The following is a 17264-nucleotide window of genomic DNA, read 5'->3' as shown; positions in this document are numbered from 1 at the left end:
GAAAAAAGATTTTGAAGGAAAAATAATGAATTCAGCTTTGGGTAACATATTGAGCTCACTTTAATGGAAAAATCCTGTAGGCAGCTGGAACCATGAGTTTAAACTTCAAAAGAGACCATGGTTAGAAACGGCCTGACTTGGGAGTGATCATCTACTGGGTGAGAGAACATGTAGAGAGGAAATAAGGTGAGGCAAGCATTCACTTGTGAAGAACATTCAACACATACACCTACAGAAAAGACTAAGAGGCAATGGTCAGAGAGACAGCAAGGAGCAGAGAGGAAGCCAAGAAAGGAGGAGGGAGGAGGGCTGGGAGTATGTGGGTCAGGCAGAGTGAGGTCGGATACTGCAGCTCCTCCTGGGTGATGTGCCAATTCAAGTGGGGTGCCCAACTCCTATAGATTTTATGATAGGTTTCAAAACAATCGATTCTTTTCACTTGCTCCTTTTCTTTTAGGTTGTTTTGCCACCGCACCTAGAAAAGATCCGAGACAGACTAGCTGAAAACATCCACGAGCTTTGGGGAATGAATAAAATAGAACTTGGCTGGACTTTCGGCAAGGTATGTGTCTCAGGGCCAGGTTGGGGTGAAGGATGGGATTGCCTTGTTGCCTGGAACCGTTCTTCCTGCTGCATGCCTAGTTTTCATTGCATTCACTAGTTAGGAACACTGAGGAGACCAGGTCTTCACAGACAGAACCAGAAGCGTCTCCCCTTTCTTACTCCCAAATACTGGTTTATTTTATTTGGGATGTATCATTGTTTCTCAGCACTTGCTTCAGAATACTCAAATCTCTCCTTCAGAAAAAAAAGTTGTCATCTCTGTGTGGATAGTGAAAAGTGGCTGATTCATTATTTTGAATCAGAACTTGTTTAATATGGTTTTCAGATGTGTCACTAAGATTAATGGACACTCAGAGGAGGATAGGGAATCTTTCACTAGAAATCATTTTTCAGAGAGAATGTAAATTGACTGTGTTCCATGATTTGTGTAAGGTCAGGTCTGAAGGCAGGATAGGGAAGTTCAGAAGCTTCCTATAACCCCGACTCTCTCAAATGACACGCATTCTTGCTTAGTTACTGACAGGGTCTCTGCACTCCCACACTTATGTGTTTATATAGCTACCATAAAATATTCTCACATGAGGATGGCTTCACTATTGAACTCCTAATATCTAGCTCAGGGTCTGTCATGTAGTACAGGCATACAACAAATGTTTGTTGAATGAATGAATGAATGAATTACTTAATGTCTAGAACTGTACTGTTTAATACAAAGCCATGAGTCACATGTACTTGAAGTGTGACTAGTTTGGATTGAGATGTACTAAAAGTGTAAAATAGTCACCAGATTTGAAAGATTAGTGTGGGGGAAAAAGTAAAATATCTCATAAATAATTTCTTATATTGATTACTTGTTAAAATGATTATTTTGTATTTATTAGGTTAAATAAAACACATTAATTTCAACTTTTTGATTTTCTAATGTGGCTACTAGAAAATTTGAAATTACAAATGTGCTTCATGTTTGTAGCTGACTTTTGGTTCTACTGCACAACACTGGTCCAGATTCTGTAGCCTGTCCTATACTGAAGAATGTTCCTCTTCAGAAACATTATGGTTACATGAATTTTGGAGGAACAAGAGCATGGCTGCCACATGTAGCACTGCTTCTCTCGGAAAGTATGTTCGAAATGCAGATGCCTGTCTAGAAATAAATCCACGGAGCACAAACCACTGGCAACTTGGAGACTGTGTGTCTCATTTACTAGAGAGATCATCTGTTTGCCGATTAGCAAGTTGCTGTCTTTGTCTTGCCTGATATGGATTGCCTGGGCCATGTTTCAAAGTATGTTCTGTTCTGTTTTCCCATGCAGTGCCAGCTGTCAAAACTTAAATCACATTCTTTCTTATGTCACCACCTAGATACGAGATGACAATAAAAGACAACACCCTTGCCTTGTGGAGTTTTCAAAGCTCCCCGAAACTGAGAAGAATTATAACCTGCAAATGTCAACTGAAACCTTAAAGTGAGTATTTAATTGAGCTGAAGTTTTACAAACAATGAGTAGATGATTTAATGCATTATAACTAAACTGCAAAGATATGTCTCTTGCCTGAAAACATGGCGCATTGTAATAAATTAGAGGAGATGATGATGAATCATGTCACAAGAGGATTTAGCATAACCATCCACCATTATTATTGACTATATTTCTTAAACCATTTGCTATTTGCTAGGGACAGGGAAAAAGTAAGAGGCAGAAAAGAAACTTAGAATCAAAGGACCAAGTACCTCTTGCAGTTCACATTAAATAAAGGAAAAAAGATAAAGCATTTCTAAAACCTGTTGGGAAACCTGATCTGATTCACTAAAATTCAATTTTAAAATAACTTTCGCTTCTCCATGATGCTACCCATGGGCCTAATTTAGACCTTAACTTTTCTAGCCCAAATTGTTATCTCTCATTTTGAATTCTTTGGGGGCTTGTTACCTGTTCTCTTATCTTTGTATTTCCCCGTTCTCCAGTTGTCACTGCAGAACATTTTAACTTTGTGGTTTTGTTGGCATAATGATGCTCCGTAAGGTCCCTTGTCCCACAGGCTCACATGGGATACCTTCAATTACACTGGCGCCTTTTGAGGGTACGGCTTTGTACTTCATGGTTTTAAGCACAGCTCATGCCCTTACAGGCATCATGCAGTACATATTTGCTGACCTGTGGGCTGGATATTAGAATTCTATCTGTTCCATGGAATTAGAAGAGGCATATAATTGTAATGCAAATTTATAAAATAGAAAAATGTCTCCAAGAGGGGCAATTAACAAATTTCTCTTTTGTAATCTTACGCTTGCTATCATCTAAATCGGGAGTTGACAAATTATGGCCCATGGGACAATCAGACCAGCTACCTATTTTTGTAAATAGATTGTTATTGTAACAGAGTCAAGCTCATTGGTTTGCATATTGCCTATGGCTGGCTTTGCTCTGTAATCACAGAGTTGTAGCTGTGACAGAGACATATGGCTCACAAAGCCTAGGCATTTACTCTCTGGCTCCTTACAGAAAAAGTCTACTGACCCCTGGTCTCAATGAATGGCTCTTGTCTGTTTTCAACTCAGATGTGAATTAGGGTTCCTGCTGTTCCTAACACTGCAGTTGACCTTAGTCTTCTCCTTCTGTTGTGTCACAGAACCCTCCTGGCCCTGGGGTGCCACATTGCTCATGTTAACCCAGCTGCTGAGGAGGACCTCAAGAAGGTCAAACTGCCCAAAAAGTAGGTGATTTTTTTTTAATGGTTCAAGACTTTAATGCTTCAGCCTGGATTTTTAATCCAGGAGGGTGGTACCAAGACAGACAGCTAGCCCACATAGTTGCTAGCACCAGCTCAGAAGGGCTCCCCTGTTTCCTGGATGGCACTGAAGCCCTCAGATAGAAGCCTGGTGAAGAAATATTTCAGGGTTTTCCCTCTCTTTGCCCCTTCTACCTGGACCTCACACTAATATTGTTAGTTTTGAGCCAGGAGGTGTGGAGACGTCAGACGGATGCACTGTCTTTGATCTATAAGAATAGCATTCAGCACAAAAGCTTAAAAATGGTGCCCAGCCATGACAGAGAGTCACTCCTCTGGCATTGGACCAGCCTTGTAAGTCCTTTGTGGAAGGGGTATCTCTGCCACCATTCATTTGACCCCCTAGATCTGCCTGTGTCCTACTCTCCCTCTCTCCCGCTACATTCAGACACAGTTGCACGTTTCTTGTCCTTGCACATTCAAATACTTGCTCAGTGGCACATCCACTGGTTCCCTTGCTTGCTTGCTCTCATGCATGCCAGCAGATGTGCAGATGGATTCGCACACAGGTGTCATCATTACTTAGGAGCCAAGCAGTGCCAGCTTTAATCAAACGTTTATCTTCCCCTTCTTTCCACTTAAACTTCCAAGATCCACTCTCACACACGCAACTCCTAGTACCAAGAAAAGCACATCTGACAGGCTGCAGTGGAGGAACAGGCTGCTGGCCAGAGCTGCTGAGGTCAGGATGCAGCAGTCAGTGCATCCTGACTATGCCCAAGGGCAGCATCCTGAAAAGGTGGATGCAGAACATTATCTTATACCTACCTACAATAGACCCTGCATCTCATGCTGCTCAGAAGTCCTGGATGGATTGAGCCCTGGTCTATGGTTCATCACTGTTGGATTCTGGCTCTGGCCTAGGCAGTCAGTGGCCCTAGGGCCATAGATACCTTTAAACTCATATTCCCACATGGCTATGACAATCTGCTTTTCTGAGGTTTCACTCCACGGTGTGCCCTAGTCTTCTGCATTTACACAATGTGTCTCCCTAGAGCTCTTCCACATCTTCGCATTTTCAGTCAACTTACAGACATTTGAGGCTGTGACTCTTGGACTGGACAGCTAACTGCTAAGATCACTTTAAGTTCAAAAATTCTCTGACATCATTCTTTTTTTAATTCCAAAAGAAAAAGTTTGGCCTTTACTTTTTGACTGAGTGATTATTCTGTGCTGGTTTATAAGGAGACATTTGACTCAAGGTCTTGTTCTTGCCAATCTGGTTTTGACTTTTTGTGTTTTTGTAGGGGGATGAAGGGCTTCTGGTAATGTTGCAGCATGCTGAATGTGCCCATTATTTGCAGAGAACAGAAGTAGTTTTCGTAGAAATAAAGATGGTTTGTACTGACCATCTGCTTTTTTCAAGTCTTCTTTGAAATGTGTTACATATGTTGGGAAGAAGGATGGTAGATTGGGGGTTTCATCTATAGACTTGAAACAGAGCTGAGCTATTCGTTCAGCCAAAGAGTGGGACCTGTGACTGTAGCCTTCTTTGCATAGCATTCTTACCAGGTGCTCTTGGTCTAAAATCCGGAATGGGAAACTCATGGAGATCTGTTAAAAATGTATACTTTTACATTTACTTGTAGCTATATGATGTCCAACGGCTATAAGCCAGCCCCTTTGGATTTGTCTGATGTGAAGCTGTTACCTCCTCAAGAAATTTTAGTGGATAAGCTTGCAGAAAATGCGCACAATGTTTGGGCAAAAGACAGAATAAAACAAGGATGGACCTATGGCATCCAGCAGGTAAGAAATGCTGGGTCAGGCATGCTGGAAAACTTAGAAGATATGATCATCCATGTGCCGTTTTGCTTTGGTGTGTGTTAGATCAGAGGGAAGAGGTTGCCTTTGCACTCTATCCCTCACACCTCAGTGTGTTCATTATTTATGGAATCATGGGGCTGGACAGAATTTGTAATAGTCACATCATAGCTCAGCAGTATTTCTGGGATAGTCCCATGTATCTACTCGTGAGGATGAAATGGAGGGGAAGCTAGCCCAGCACAGCAGCAAACCAGCCTGCCCAAAAGCTTTTGTCTCCTTATTTCAGTCCATTGAGCCAACGATTTCTGGGCAGAGGCCTTGGCCTGAGCAGGAGGCAACTCGAAAGCCAGAGCACAGCAAGAAATTAGACAGAGTTTAGCCCCAAACCACCTGGCACACCTCTTTCCTTGAGATGGTTTCTCTCATCTTAGTAATCACCAGTGGTAGGGTTAGTATCAGGGAAGATCAGGAGTGGCTATGTGCACATTAGTTAATTCATGCCGGAGCCTTCAAACATGCACACATCTGGAAACCAGGAAGAAGACAACTATGCCAACTATGGGGGGAGGAGGAGCAGCAGAGTGAAGAGGTTCAAAACCGCACGTTATATGTGTGAGTTTGGGTGACTTATCACTACAATTGTCCCTATTGTCTTCTTAGTCCCTCCTAAGGAACTGAGAGGGACATTACTACAAATGTGTGTCCTCTGCCATGAAATGAACACACTGTGGCTCTGCCACCTTTTCCGACGTTTCTCCATGAAGGCTTGTTAAGCTGTCATGAGGAGGCTGTAGCAACTTAAATGGTGACATGATCTTCCATAGGGAAATCATTATACAAATCTCCATCTGCTTTGCCTTGGGAATGGAGGTTTCTAACCAATTCTGTGACGCTTCATTTTATTCACAGGCTGGTATTATTTAAAGTGTTTTTTGTTTTGTTTTGTTTTGTTAATGAGACAGACTCTCGCTCTGTCACCCAGGCTGGAGTGCAGTGGCACGACATCAGCTCACTGCAACCTTCACCTCCCGGGCTCAAGTGATTCTCCTGCCTCAGCCTCCTGAGTAGGTGGGATTACAGGCATGTGCCACCACACCGAGCTAATTTTTGTTTTTTTCGTAGGGACGGGGGTTTCACCATGTTGGCCAGACTGGTCTCAAACTCCTGACCTCAAGTGATCTGCCCGCCTCAGCCTCCCAAAGTGCTGGGATTACAGGCATGAGTCACCATGCCTGGCCAAAAGTGTTTTTTAATGCTAGCTTTGAGCATTAGTAAAATGTTTCCATTTATACTCATTTAATCGGGAGGAGAAGTGGCAAATATGTACATTGCTAAATGTGAAGGCACTGAGGGAAGAGCTAATAGACCTAGAGCAGCCAGAAAGCCAGGACTGTTGCTGGGAATATGTGAAAAGGGTGAGTTGTGGTGAAGGTGAAATGTTTTCTTGGCACCTTTTTTCTCTGGCTTCACATAGGATTTGAAGAACAAAAGAAATCCCCGTCTGGTGCCATATGCATTACTGGATGAGCGTACCAAGAAGTCAAACAGGGACAGCCTGCGGGAAGCTGTGCGCACTTTTGTTGGTTACGGGTATAACATTGAGCCATCAGACCAAGAACTAGGTAATGAGTTGAGAGTGTTTATTCTGGCCCCAGTTTACTAAACAGGTCCTCTTCTTGGGGCATCCTAACTTCAAATAGGTCTAACTTGTACTATTGGTAATAGTATTGGGGCTGAAGAGCACTAGACTAAATGGTGTGTTTTTTTTATTATTATCGAGGAGACCATGTTTGATATAAACCATCATCCCATTGACAGATTTTCTGCAATGAGCACTTCTATGACTTATTCCCACAAGGAATAGGTTATCTTCTAGGGTAGCCGAGCTTTTCAGAATACCTGATCAAAAACCAAGTCACTGCTTTTTTCTCTTATTTTCCAAATGTGTGAATATCAGCTTACTTTTAGATCAGGTAATCACATCTCCAAATTAAAAGCTTGTTCAGATTAAAATCTAAACAACAGCTTAAAATTGATGAGCCTGTTACTGTCATCCCATGCCCCAGGAGGTACAATAGGCCACAGGGGCAGAATTGTAAGTCGTTAAGGGGATGGTTTTGAAGTCCAATCTGGGTTTATACCTTTGCTCCTCTGTTCATTGGCTCTGTGACGTTGAATAAATGATTTTACCTCTTGAGCCTGAATTTCTTCATCAGTAAAATGAGGACAGTATTAGCTACCTCATAGGATTATTGTGAGGGAAAACTGAGAAGTGGTCTCTAAAGGATCTACTATGAAGCAATCTCTCAGTCAGTGGTAGCTTGTGTGGTGATGATGATGACGATCATCATGAACAGAATGCCATATTGGATAGTAGTCGACCTATGGTCAGTCTTAGATGTTCTCATCAAATTCTTTTGAGTAGTGCTACCTAATTATTAAAGATCTATGTTCTCTCTTTCCCTTCCACACCCTCTGTTCGTCTTCCTTCTCACAATAGCTGACTCAGCTGTGGAGAAAGTCAGCATAGACAAGATCCGATTTTTCCGGGTAGAGCGATCTTATGCAGTGAGATCTGGAAAGTGGTATTTTGAGTTTGAGGTGGTGACTGGAGGAGACATGCGAGTCGGCTGGGCCAGGCCAGGCTGTCGGCCTGATGTCGAGCTGGGGGCCGATGACCAAGCCTTTGTATTTGAAGGCAACAGGGTGAGTCTATATATGTAGCAAACACTCATCCTCAGACCACGTTTTCCTTCTCCAAACATTTTTCTGGAAGCTCAAATTACTGGATCTCTGGCTTCAAAGTGAGTGGCCACCACCACTGGCTAATGTAGACATTGAATGAGCATCGCCTAGTGACTGTTTCTTTGCTCTTCACTCTGTTGAAGGGGAGCACTGTACCCCAAATCCTTTCTACAAGGATTTCATATCTGCTTTTGCACCCAAGCCCATTGACTCCACTCCAGAGGTGACACAAAGATCACTATGCAGCTAGTATGTCAGGAAATCTTACCAGTTTTCCCTAGAGAGAATCCTGATTATTGCCATAGCTGTGACTAGAAATCAAGAGACTTGGGCTACCTTGTGTGTCTCGGTTTCATTCATAACATAGACCACTCCTCCTTGTTGGTTATCCTTGAGTACCCCCTAGAAATCATGTACCACTGCTAGTTAGGAGATATTGCAGATATGGTCATTTCTCCAGCTGCTGGGGCTTCTAGAAACTCCATTTCTCTAAGCCCTAGAGTCTTGTTTTCTAGGGCCAGCGTTGGCATCAAGGAAGTGGGTATTTTGGGCGTACCTGGCAGCCAGGGGATGTGGTCGGATGTATGATTAACCTCGATGATGCTTCAATGATCTTCACACTGAATGGGGAGCTGCTGATCACCAACAAAGGCTCTGAACTTGCCTTCGCTGACTACGAGATTGAGAATGGTAAATCTAACACCCTTTGCCCACCCCAGCTCCATGAGGCTGGAGGAAAATACAGGGAAAACTGAGCGAGCTGCTCTACTTCCTTATTTGGTCTACACTGTCCTTTGCACATTTGAAAACCCTAATGGTGAAGACAATCCCATAGACTAGCAATTTCAAAGAATTAGGGGAGATAATAGTGATAGTTGATGTGTGCAGCATACATATACATTCTGAACTCTCCGATAGGTTAACCAAGAAGCTAATTCCCTGCCCTGTGTCTTGGCATTTTAAGATTCTCCAGATTTCCCAGTATTACAAAGAAAATGCTTATTGTATATGACTAATGTCCTTGACAGGAGAGAAAAATCAGTGAATTAAAGAATTATCCTTTTATTCTGATTTGAATTGTCAGTCTGCACGTTTGTGTAATTGAACTTGATGCTTTGAAGAGAACCATTGAAACACGAAAGTTAGATTTAGCTATTTCCTTGAATGAAATAGAATTTATTTTGAAATTCAGACACGCTGTGAAACCTAACCAGAGTTGCATTTTTTAATGTCCATGAGTAGACCACAGTCAGGGGCACGCTTCCAGCTACACAAAGGAGGAAGTGGAGCTTATTATTTCTTGTCTATATAACTACATTATGTACACAAGACTGTTGGTATATAGGGGAAAGAGTGTACTGCAAGTCAGTAGACTTGCTCCTAACAAGCTCATTGGCTCCCAAGGAGTATTTGTTTGACCTCTCTGGGCTTTACTTTCTTCATGTATATCAGAGAATAAAAGGGGTGATGAAATAAAATCTAATGTTCTTCCCAGATATAAAATTCAACGGCAGTGACTTAACACCTGCTGTGTGAATGGCCTTATGCCTGGTGCTTTGCCACACTGTTTCCTCCTCACCGGCAAGAAGGGGGCTGTTCTGGGTCAGGAGACCTGGACCCTCACCTGCCACTGCTCCTGCCTACCCAGGACATCTTAGTTGACTTTATTTATCCATTTGGGAACTCATTTTTCTCCCTGTAAATGATGAGGGCTGCTTGTAGCCCTAAATTTCTGAGACTTTACAGAAAGAAACATTTCCTACCTAGAAAGCTAAAACGATACATCTGCATAGGCAAGAGAGCACAAATACATGAAACTGTGTGTATGTAATATACATGCTCTTTACAGAGCATTTTTAGCTTTATAAATGACTTTCGCACCTTTTTTCAGACACCTATTGTCTAAAGTATGCATATCCAACTGTACCTTTCAGGGTTTTTCTGAGAGCCAAATATTTGGAGAAATAAAAAGCTTACAAATCATTGTATCTTCCTAAAAAGACAAATGACTAAAGTCAAATGGGGTCATATTTTAATGCCTTCCGAAGAGGTTTAAAATCAAAGTTTTAAAGAAATAACTCTGTTTTTGGAGACAGGTGAGAATGATATTGCCAGAAGAAGGAGTGGCCTGTGTGCTGGTTCAGAGGCAAAGGAGAGGATTTCTGCGGGTGGACATCAGGGCAGTGTACAAAGACCACCGGTGCTTTCCAAGCACCCACCTCATGCAGTGCCCTCCCTCTGAGGCCAGGAGGAAAACAGCCTAGGAGATTCAGGCACATCTCCAAAGAAAGTCGTTCTCTGGGGTAGAAAGAGTCCAAAAATCAGGACCTTTTCCAGGCTCTGCTATTGTGTGAACTGGAAGAGGTTACTTGTCTGTTGAACTCTGAGGAGGAGATGAGAATCTCGTATGTTGTGCAGAGTTACAAGAACTTTGTAAAGTCCAAAGCCTTGATACTCAGAGTATGGTCTGCTTGTTAGCAATGAGGAATCTCAGCCCCACCCCAGACCAGAATCAGAATCTGCATTCTGATGAGACACTCTGGTGATTTGCATACACACTGAAGTATGAGAGCAGTGGTTTAAAGCGTATGCAAATGTGAGGCATTTGTGCCTCCCATTAGTAGCAGTACTAAGGAGCTCATTTTTTAGTTGTAAAAAAGATGATAATAATGCAGAGCAGTAAGTTATCAATGGCAAGTGACTAATACAGAATGAAAAGTCTATATGAATGGGATTTGAATTGCATGTTAACTAAAGAATACGAGATGTCTATGTGTAAGGAGAAGGCTAGTCCTGTCAGGGGGTGTAACAGGAGTAGTTCTGTGGCTCCAGGAAGCTAGAGGAAAGGGTAGAAGATTTGTGTGTGGAATGTGTGGATGATGAAGCTGGAAAGGTAGATAAGGTGCAGATTATAGGCTCAAATACTGAGACTCAGCCTTTTCGTTCAAGAAACTATTGTCTTCTCTGAGCCAAGCACCCTTGGACTTCACCCTCTAGGAAATGAGGGGCCATTATGGGGTTTGAGCAGAGGAATACTATAAAGGGGAGGGATATTTGAGCATAACCCTGCTTTTAGAGAGCATCTGTATTGTAATGAAAGTAATGTCCCATAGGCCTGTTGTGTACAGGGATGTGATTTGACCTTCAGAATAACAAAGTATTATTAGGATGCTGTTTAATAATAGAATTGTACTGTAATGTGTTAGCACATTATACTGTCCTATCATATTGCCCTTTAATAACACAGAGACAACATAATTGGAAAGCTCTTTCAGTTCTGCAGTGGCTTGTGAGTTGGTGGAAGGGTAGTTATAAGGAAGTCGACGTGCCATTCTTTGATAACAGGAGCCCAAAGGCCTGGAATAACCACATAGCATCTCTCTTCTCTCTGCGTCAAGTGGAAAGAGGTAGCAGTTCTTGCCTTGAGTTGTTAAGAAAAGCATCTGTTGAAAATAAAACATTTCATGCGTTGTAGCGCCTACCTCCCCCCACCCCGTAAAGCAGAATGCGCTACTTGCTTGTGTTCTTCTGGTCACCAGCATGTCAGCTTTGATTTCAGTTATTACCCCAGTGGGAGCTGGGCCATGGGAAGCCTTTTGCCCTTTTGGGGAAGCAGTGGGGACAGATATTGTAGTTCATGGCTGTTTTTACCTCTGGCTTACTTACAAGTTGTCATTTCCATCCTCTTATGCATCATAGATTATATGCCTTTATCTGCTTCATTAGAATTTTCTAATTAATGTTCCCTCCCCTGGTCCCTGGACTGGACCATCACAGCTGTCAGTGTTGTCACCTAGAAGCATCTGAGATCTCAGAAGCCTCCAAGGTAAACCCTTTGCTATTAGCCTTCGCTTTTCCTCTGTTTAAAGGAAAGGAAGATAAAATCCTGAACATCCTGCTAGACCTCAGAATGCGACATCTGGAAGAAGCTTTGGTGTGGTCTCCTGTGCTGCCTCTCTGCCAGGCACTCCCCTGAGGCACATCCTGCCTCCTGCTACAGCTTTGGTGTCTGCAGGGGCAGCCTCCCAGGCTGTTCCTGCCCATTGACCTGTCGGGTTTAACAGATCCCTCATTTCTGTTGGCAGCTTTTCAAAAGGCAGAAAGTAAAGCTTATCTGCAGGAAGTGTCACTGCCATCTGCAGGCACACACGCTGGTACCCAGGGTCCCCTGTCATTCTCTCTCCAGATGGGTCTTGTGTTTCAGAAAGTGGCTGTGGCAGGGGAGCGTGGCCTATCGTTTCTTTTGTTTTCTACAAGGCTTGTGACCATCTCAGTGTCGTCTCCTGTAACTCTGTCTTTGCAAGGCTTAGCGGGAAATGGGAAGCAATGGGTATAACATGTACTGCTGGATTGAAACTCCCAGAAACACCCCAGGGATGGTCTGAGTGGTCATCTACCTCCCTCTCTCTAAGATGTCAGCTTTTCCCTTGCTGGTGGCTATTCTCTTTTATGTCTTCCTTTAGTTTAAAATGGATTGAAAATGGGCCTATCCTTTGCATTTTTGAGAGAGCTGGTTTCTTTGCAATCTCCTGGAATTATAAGATTACCCCCCTGCTCTCCCTCTTCCTAATCAGAAAACCAGTATGAGGACTTATAATACCAAGTGTATCAGAACTGGGGGTCCTCTACAAAATGTAAATGCATATATTCTTGCCATTTCTTTCCTGGGACAAGAGCTTCTATATACATCTTGGCTGAAGACTGTGCCGTTTGCAGATTTTCTTCTCAGACCTCTTCAGAGTTGTCAGCATAATTATGTCTACTAGGATGCATGTAGGGAGGTGGTATTCTTTTCCCTTTTATTTTTTTTCTTCTTCTCCAGTCTCATTTGAGGCTATGGGTTAATTAAGCTGTGTGCAAAATGGACATCCTTCTTTGTGACAGATAGTAATGCCACGTGACCTTGCCCAGTGGGTCCTTTTATCCAGGTGAATTCTGGAAAGCCATGTAGTGAGCTGTGTACAGGTAGCCCTTTTTCTCTTAGGGGCCTGGAATGTGTTGTGGTCATGGGTCTCCGTCTGTCTAATCTAGAGACAAACAGGTGAACTACCTGACACGTTGGAAAATCATTTGAAAAGCAATGTAACTGATAACAAAACAAGTTAGCTTAGACGACAATTAGAAAGCAGGCATCCTGGCCTCAGTCCCCATTGCTTGCTGTGGACTCCTGCTCTGGCAGCTTTGTTCACATGCTGACTCTGCAGTTTACCAGGTGGCAGATGTTGAGCAAGTCCACTTTCTAGGTCTGTTTCCTCGTCTGTAACATTGGCATAATAATGAGATGTATCTGTAGAGCACTAAGCCTGACATTTACAAGGTATTTGGTAAATATTTGCTATTGTGGTTTGTCATGCCATGGTTGTTCTCCCTTATCTATCTTTCATGAAGAGTTACAAAGTTACAAGATTTTTAAATGCCTCAAATAAAGAAGTTTTAGAAATGGAGATATTAGCTAGATCCTCTTAGCCAGGTGGAGGGAGCTGATTAAATGTATCTAGTTATCGAATCGTTTTCTCCAAGAGAAAGTGCTGGTGCTTTATGAGAATTAATCTTTCCTCTCTGTCCTTTCGGATTTTCTCTTTTCTGACTCAAGCCTTAGATTTAGCTTTTCTGCTGCTGTTTTACAGAGCTGCCCCAGCTGTGTCCACTTAGCCTCCTGGAGGTCCCCAATACTCTGTGCCTCCCATTGCTCTTGCATCCATGACTTTTGTTACCGTGTCTTTTCCCACGGAGTGTGCAACTCTCCCTGTAGAGAGGGCTTCTGCCCCACAGGGACAACACTTTACTCTCCAGTGAATGCGGTCCTCTGGCCCTGGTCATAACTACTGTTTAAATCTGGGGCATTCATCCCCTGAACACTCACTCCCTCTCACACACAGACTGGCAGCTGGCCTATGACTCGAGGATAAAGAATCTCATCCCATTTTTGTCGCTTGCCCTTCCCGTGACCATGGTCAAGTCCATTAACTCCTCATGTTCTTAGTTTTAGCCTTATTAAAGTGCTGTCCTCTCTACTGGTGCTTAGGAATGAAGAGGAGCTCAACATCCTTAGAAAAAAAGAAGTCTTATGCAATTATTACCTTTTCCCCCTTACATTGTCAGTGGGTCTGTGACTGGGACATTATTTTTATGTCCTGAGGTCAAATCCTCATTGTTGCTGCTTCCCACTGAGGCTTTTACTCCTGCTGCTCACTTATTGCACCATCCACGTTCATGGAGAAGAATGGAATAGAGAGGTTTTCTTAAGCTGTCCTATTCTGTGCTCACATCAAGGCTGGACTGTTTCATGATCTTCATGTTCATGGCTCCAAGATAAACCTATACTGGTGGTTTTCTTGGTTTAGTTACCTCCCTTAGTAGAATAACTAAAATACTGTCTTGAGATGAGGGGATGGTTTGCAGCCAACACATTCCCTCTTTTATATTCCATTCCTTGTCCTCATTTCTGTAAGCTCCTTGGGATTGGGATAGTTTCTTCTTCCTTCACATCTTGTCATGGCACATAGGAAAACCATCTTTCCCAATGCGGAGCCTAGGAATTTTACTGGCAAGCAATTCTCATTCTACACTGTAATCAGATTTCCAAAGGTTCTTTATTTACAAACATCTCTGTCTATAGAAAGGAGATGGTTTCATCCATCGCAGCCCCTATCACAAAAATACCAGAAGCATAGCAGTGCTCAGGATGTTACATGCACAGGTGCTTGTCCAAGGGACCAGTCCTTTGCCTGTCCTGAGAGGTAGGGGTCCTAGTCTGTCCTCAGTTGGCAGTGCTGCGAGGAGGCTTTTTGTACAAACATCACTGCCATTTTGCTAGGACTGCATTGACATTCTCTTTTATTTAGACACGGTATTAAACACGTCTGTATCCTAAGTGAGTTTATAGTTTCTAAAAGCAACCACATAGCTTCCAAGAGATTTACGTTTCACTTACGTAACTTATTATTTACGTAGAAACTTCGTGGCTTAGATAATAGCATATAAGCCTCCCATCTAGGAAGAGTGCATCTTGGCCTTGGTGTCTACGAAAGAAAGTTTTTACTGTTAGATGTAAATGCTCCCAAAATTGGCCTTTAAATGTCCCCTGAAGTGACCACTCTTATCCTAGGGAGTGACACCACTTTCTTTTGTAAGGAGCTCCAGCCCCTGCCTCATCCAGCGGCCTCAGAACTTCTCCTACCCTTCCAGGCACTCTCTGCAGCCTCCAGCGGTCCTCCAGCCACCTGCCTGCCTCTCACATCCTCCCAAATCCAACATAATTAGCGCTTTCCCTGTGTTGCTGATTTGTTGGTCCACAATTATGATTTATAAATAGCCCACAAACAAGAACACCAAACAATTTGAACTTCTGCTTTGGTCTGTTTTGAGTGGTAGTTTTTTAAATATGATCAAGCTACAGATGTGAGCTTGGAGAGATGATAGCTGTAGGAAGGAAGAGAGGAGCTTTCTCTGGCTCCTGCTTGAAACTCTGCCCTTGTGAGTAGGCGAGAAGGAGAGTGGGCTAGGAGACTGGGTGTTTGTAAGTTGTATTTTGTTAACAAGCACAATCATAGTGCTAGCATTTAAAACTTCTTAGAATCCTACTCTCGAAATGTGAAAGACCTCTCATGTCACTGGGGAAGATGCTGGGGTCCAGAAAAGTTGGGCAACTTGCACCAAGTCACCTTTTTTTTATTTTAAATAAATTTTATTTTGTATATTTAAGGTATACGACGTGATGTTTTGAAATACATAGAGATAGTAAAAAGGCTACTACAGAGCAGCAAAATAACATATTCATCATCTCACATAGTTACCCATCTTTTTGTTTTTGTGGCAGAAAATCTCACCAAGTCATTCTTTAGGCTCACTGCATTGTTTTGGGTAGTATTTAAATTTTCCCAGGGCCTAAGATCAATTTTAACTAAGGGACAGATAAAGAATTTCACTTTTTCTCTTACTGGTTTTGCCTTTCCAGTTGATATTTATTTATATCTTACGAATATTCTTAACTGGATCATTGTTTTTCCCAAATCATTTTGAACCAAGCTCTCTTATCTTTCCTGTGTACCATGGGCAGTGGTGGTCTCCATGTGGCCTCCTGTTGTTGATTTTATGTGCCAGGAAGAAAGACAGAAAGAACGGGTTGTGTCCCGTCTTTCCTACTGGGAGTCAAAGCCCTTAAGCAAAGATTCAGCTTCCTCAGTTTCCCGGGATGGTGCCCTCGGGTTAAAGCAGGTCTCTCTAACTGTTCTGCAGGCTTTGTGCCCATCTGCTGTCTGGGGCTGTCTCAGATCGGCCGCATGAATCTCGGGACAGATGCCAGTACCTTCAAGTTTTATACCATGTGTGGTCTCCAAGAGGGCTTTGAGCCTTTTGCTGTCAACATGAACAGAGATGTTGCTATGTGGTTCAGCAAGCGTCTCCCGACGTTTGTCAACGTGCCAAAGGATCATCCACACATAGAGGTAATGTTACACGATGTGCATGGCCCTGGCGGGTCAGGTGGGCCAAGGCCCTAAGCTTGCCCTAAGTCTCCTGTCAACAGGCAGCTGTTTACCTAAGTCCATGCCCTGGCCACTTACCAGCCACCTCCACACTGGCCCTCAGAGCTGCAGTTGCAGGCATCTTAATTGGGGCAGCTCAGTGGCATCTTACGAGAGACATCAGCCTTGCACATAAAACCTTACAGATCAACTCTCAACATTTTGGGCCACTGAATTTGCTCTGGATGTTCCTGTACTGTATTGTCATAGCAATATAGTATCCAGAGACCTTAAACTTTTCTGTTTTTTTTTTTTTCTTTTTTTAAGTTCGGGCTGGGTGTGGTGGCTCACACCTGTAATCCCAGCTACTTGGGAGGCTGAGGTGGGAGGATCCCTCGAGCCCGGGAGTTCGAGGCTGCCGTGAGCTATGATCACATCACTGCACTGTAGCCTGGGTGACAGAGAGAGACCTTGTCTCTTGAAACAATTTTTTTTATTAAAAAAATTTAGAAGTTCCATACCTATATTCAAGATTATATGTACTGAACATGTATGTTGTTACCCACTCATGACTTGATGTCTTGTAGGACCTATTTAATTTTTTGATGGTGTTGCCAAGATTTTAAGCTGATGTGTGATCATTGATTAATCTATCCCCATCTTCTAGGGGGAGCAGAGAGGAGCCAAAGATTGTAAGGAGCCTAACTTTAGTCCTGGCCCTACATCGACTTAGACTTGCCTCTGTTTTGGTTCACAGACCATGGTTTTTCCATGGTGGATAGCGGGAGAGTGTTGATTAAAAAAATGCCAGACAGATCAGCCCCATTGCAGCTTTAGTCAAGGTAGATTCTATGGTTGGCTTCAACCTCACTGTAAGTTCCTTAACTCATCCTCCCATCTGAATTCAACAAGCATCAAACTTAATGCCCCACT

The 17264-nt window shown here is 43.0% G+C and overlaps 1 protein-coding gene across 1 annotated transcript in view; it reads left to right on the top strand.

The window, feature by feature from the left end:
• RYR3 (ryanodine receptor 3) overlaps positions 1 to 17264 on the top strand; it is a 564315-nt gene that overhangs the window by 325173 nt on the left and 221878 nt on the right. The window contains exons 21-28 of the mRNA XM_058427349.1: positions 458 to 562; positions 1927 to 2030; positions 3196 to 3279; positions 4944 to 5103; positions 6596 to 6743; positions 7622 to 7827; positions 8382 to 8556; positions 16105 to 16313. Of these exons, the coding sequence (XP_058283332.1) occupies positions 458 to 562; positions 1927 to 2030; positions 3196 to 3279; positions 4944 to 5103; positions 6596 to 6743; positions 7622 to 7827; positions 8382 to 8556; positions 16105 to 16313 (1191 nt within the window). The remainder of the gene's footprint in view (positions 1 to 457; positions 563 to 1926; positions 2031 to 3195; positions 3280 to 4943; positions 5104 to 6595; positions 6744 to 7621; positions 7828 to 8381; positions 8557 to 16104; positions 16314 to 17264) is intronic.

The sequence above is a fragment of the Hylobates moloch genome, unplaced genomic scaffold, assembly GCF_009828535.3.
Source record: "Hylobates moloch isolate HMO894 unplaced genomic scaffold, HMol_V3 SCAFFOLD_14, whole genome shotgun sequence".
Taxonomy (NCBI): domain Eukaryota; kingdom Metazoa; phylum Chordata; class Mammalia; order Primates; family Hylobatidae; genus Hylobates; species Hylobates moloch.
Note: the sequence above shows the minus strand (reverse complement) of the source record. Positions and strands in the feature narration are given on the sequence as shown.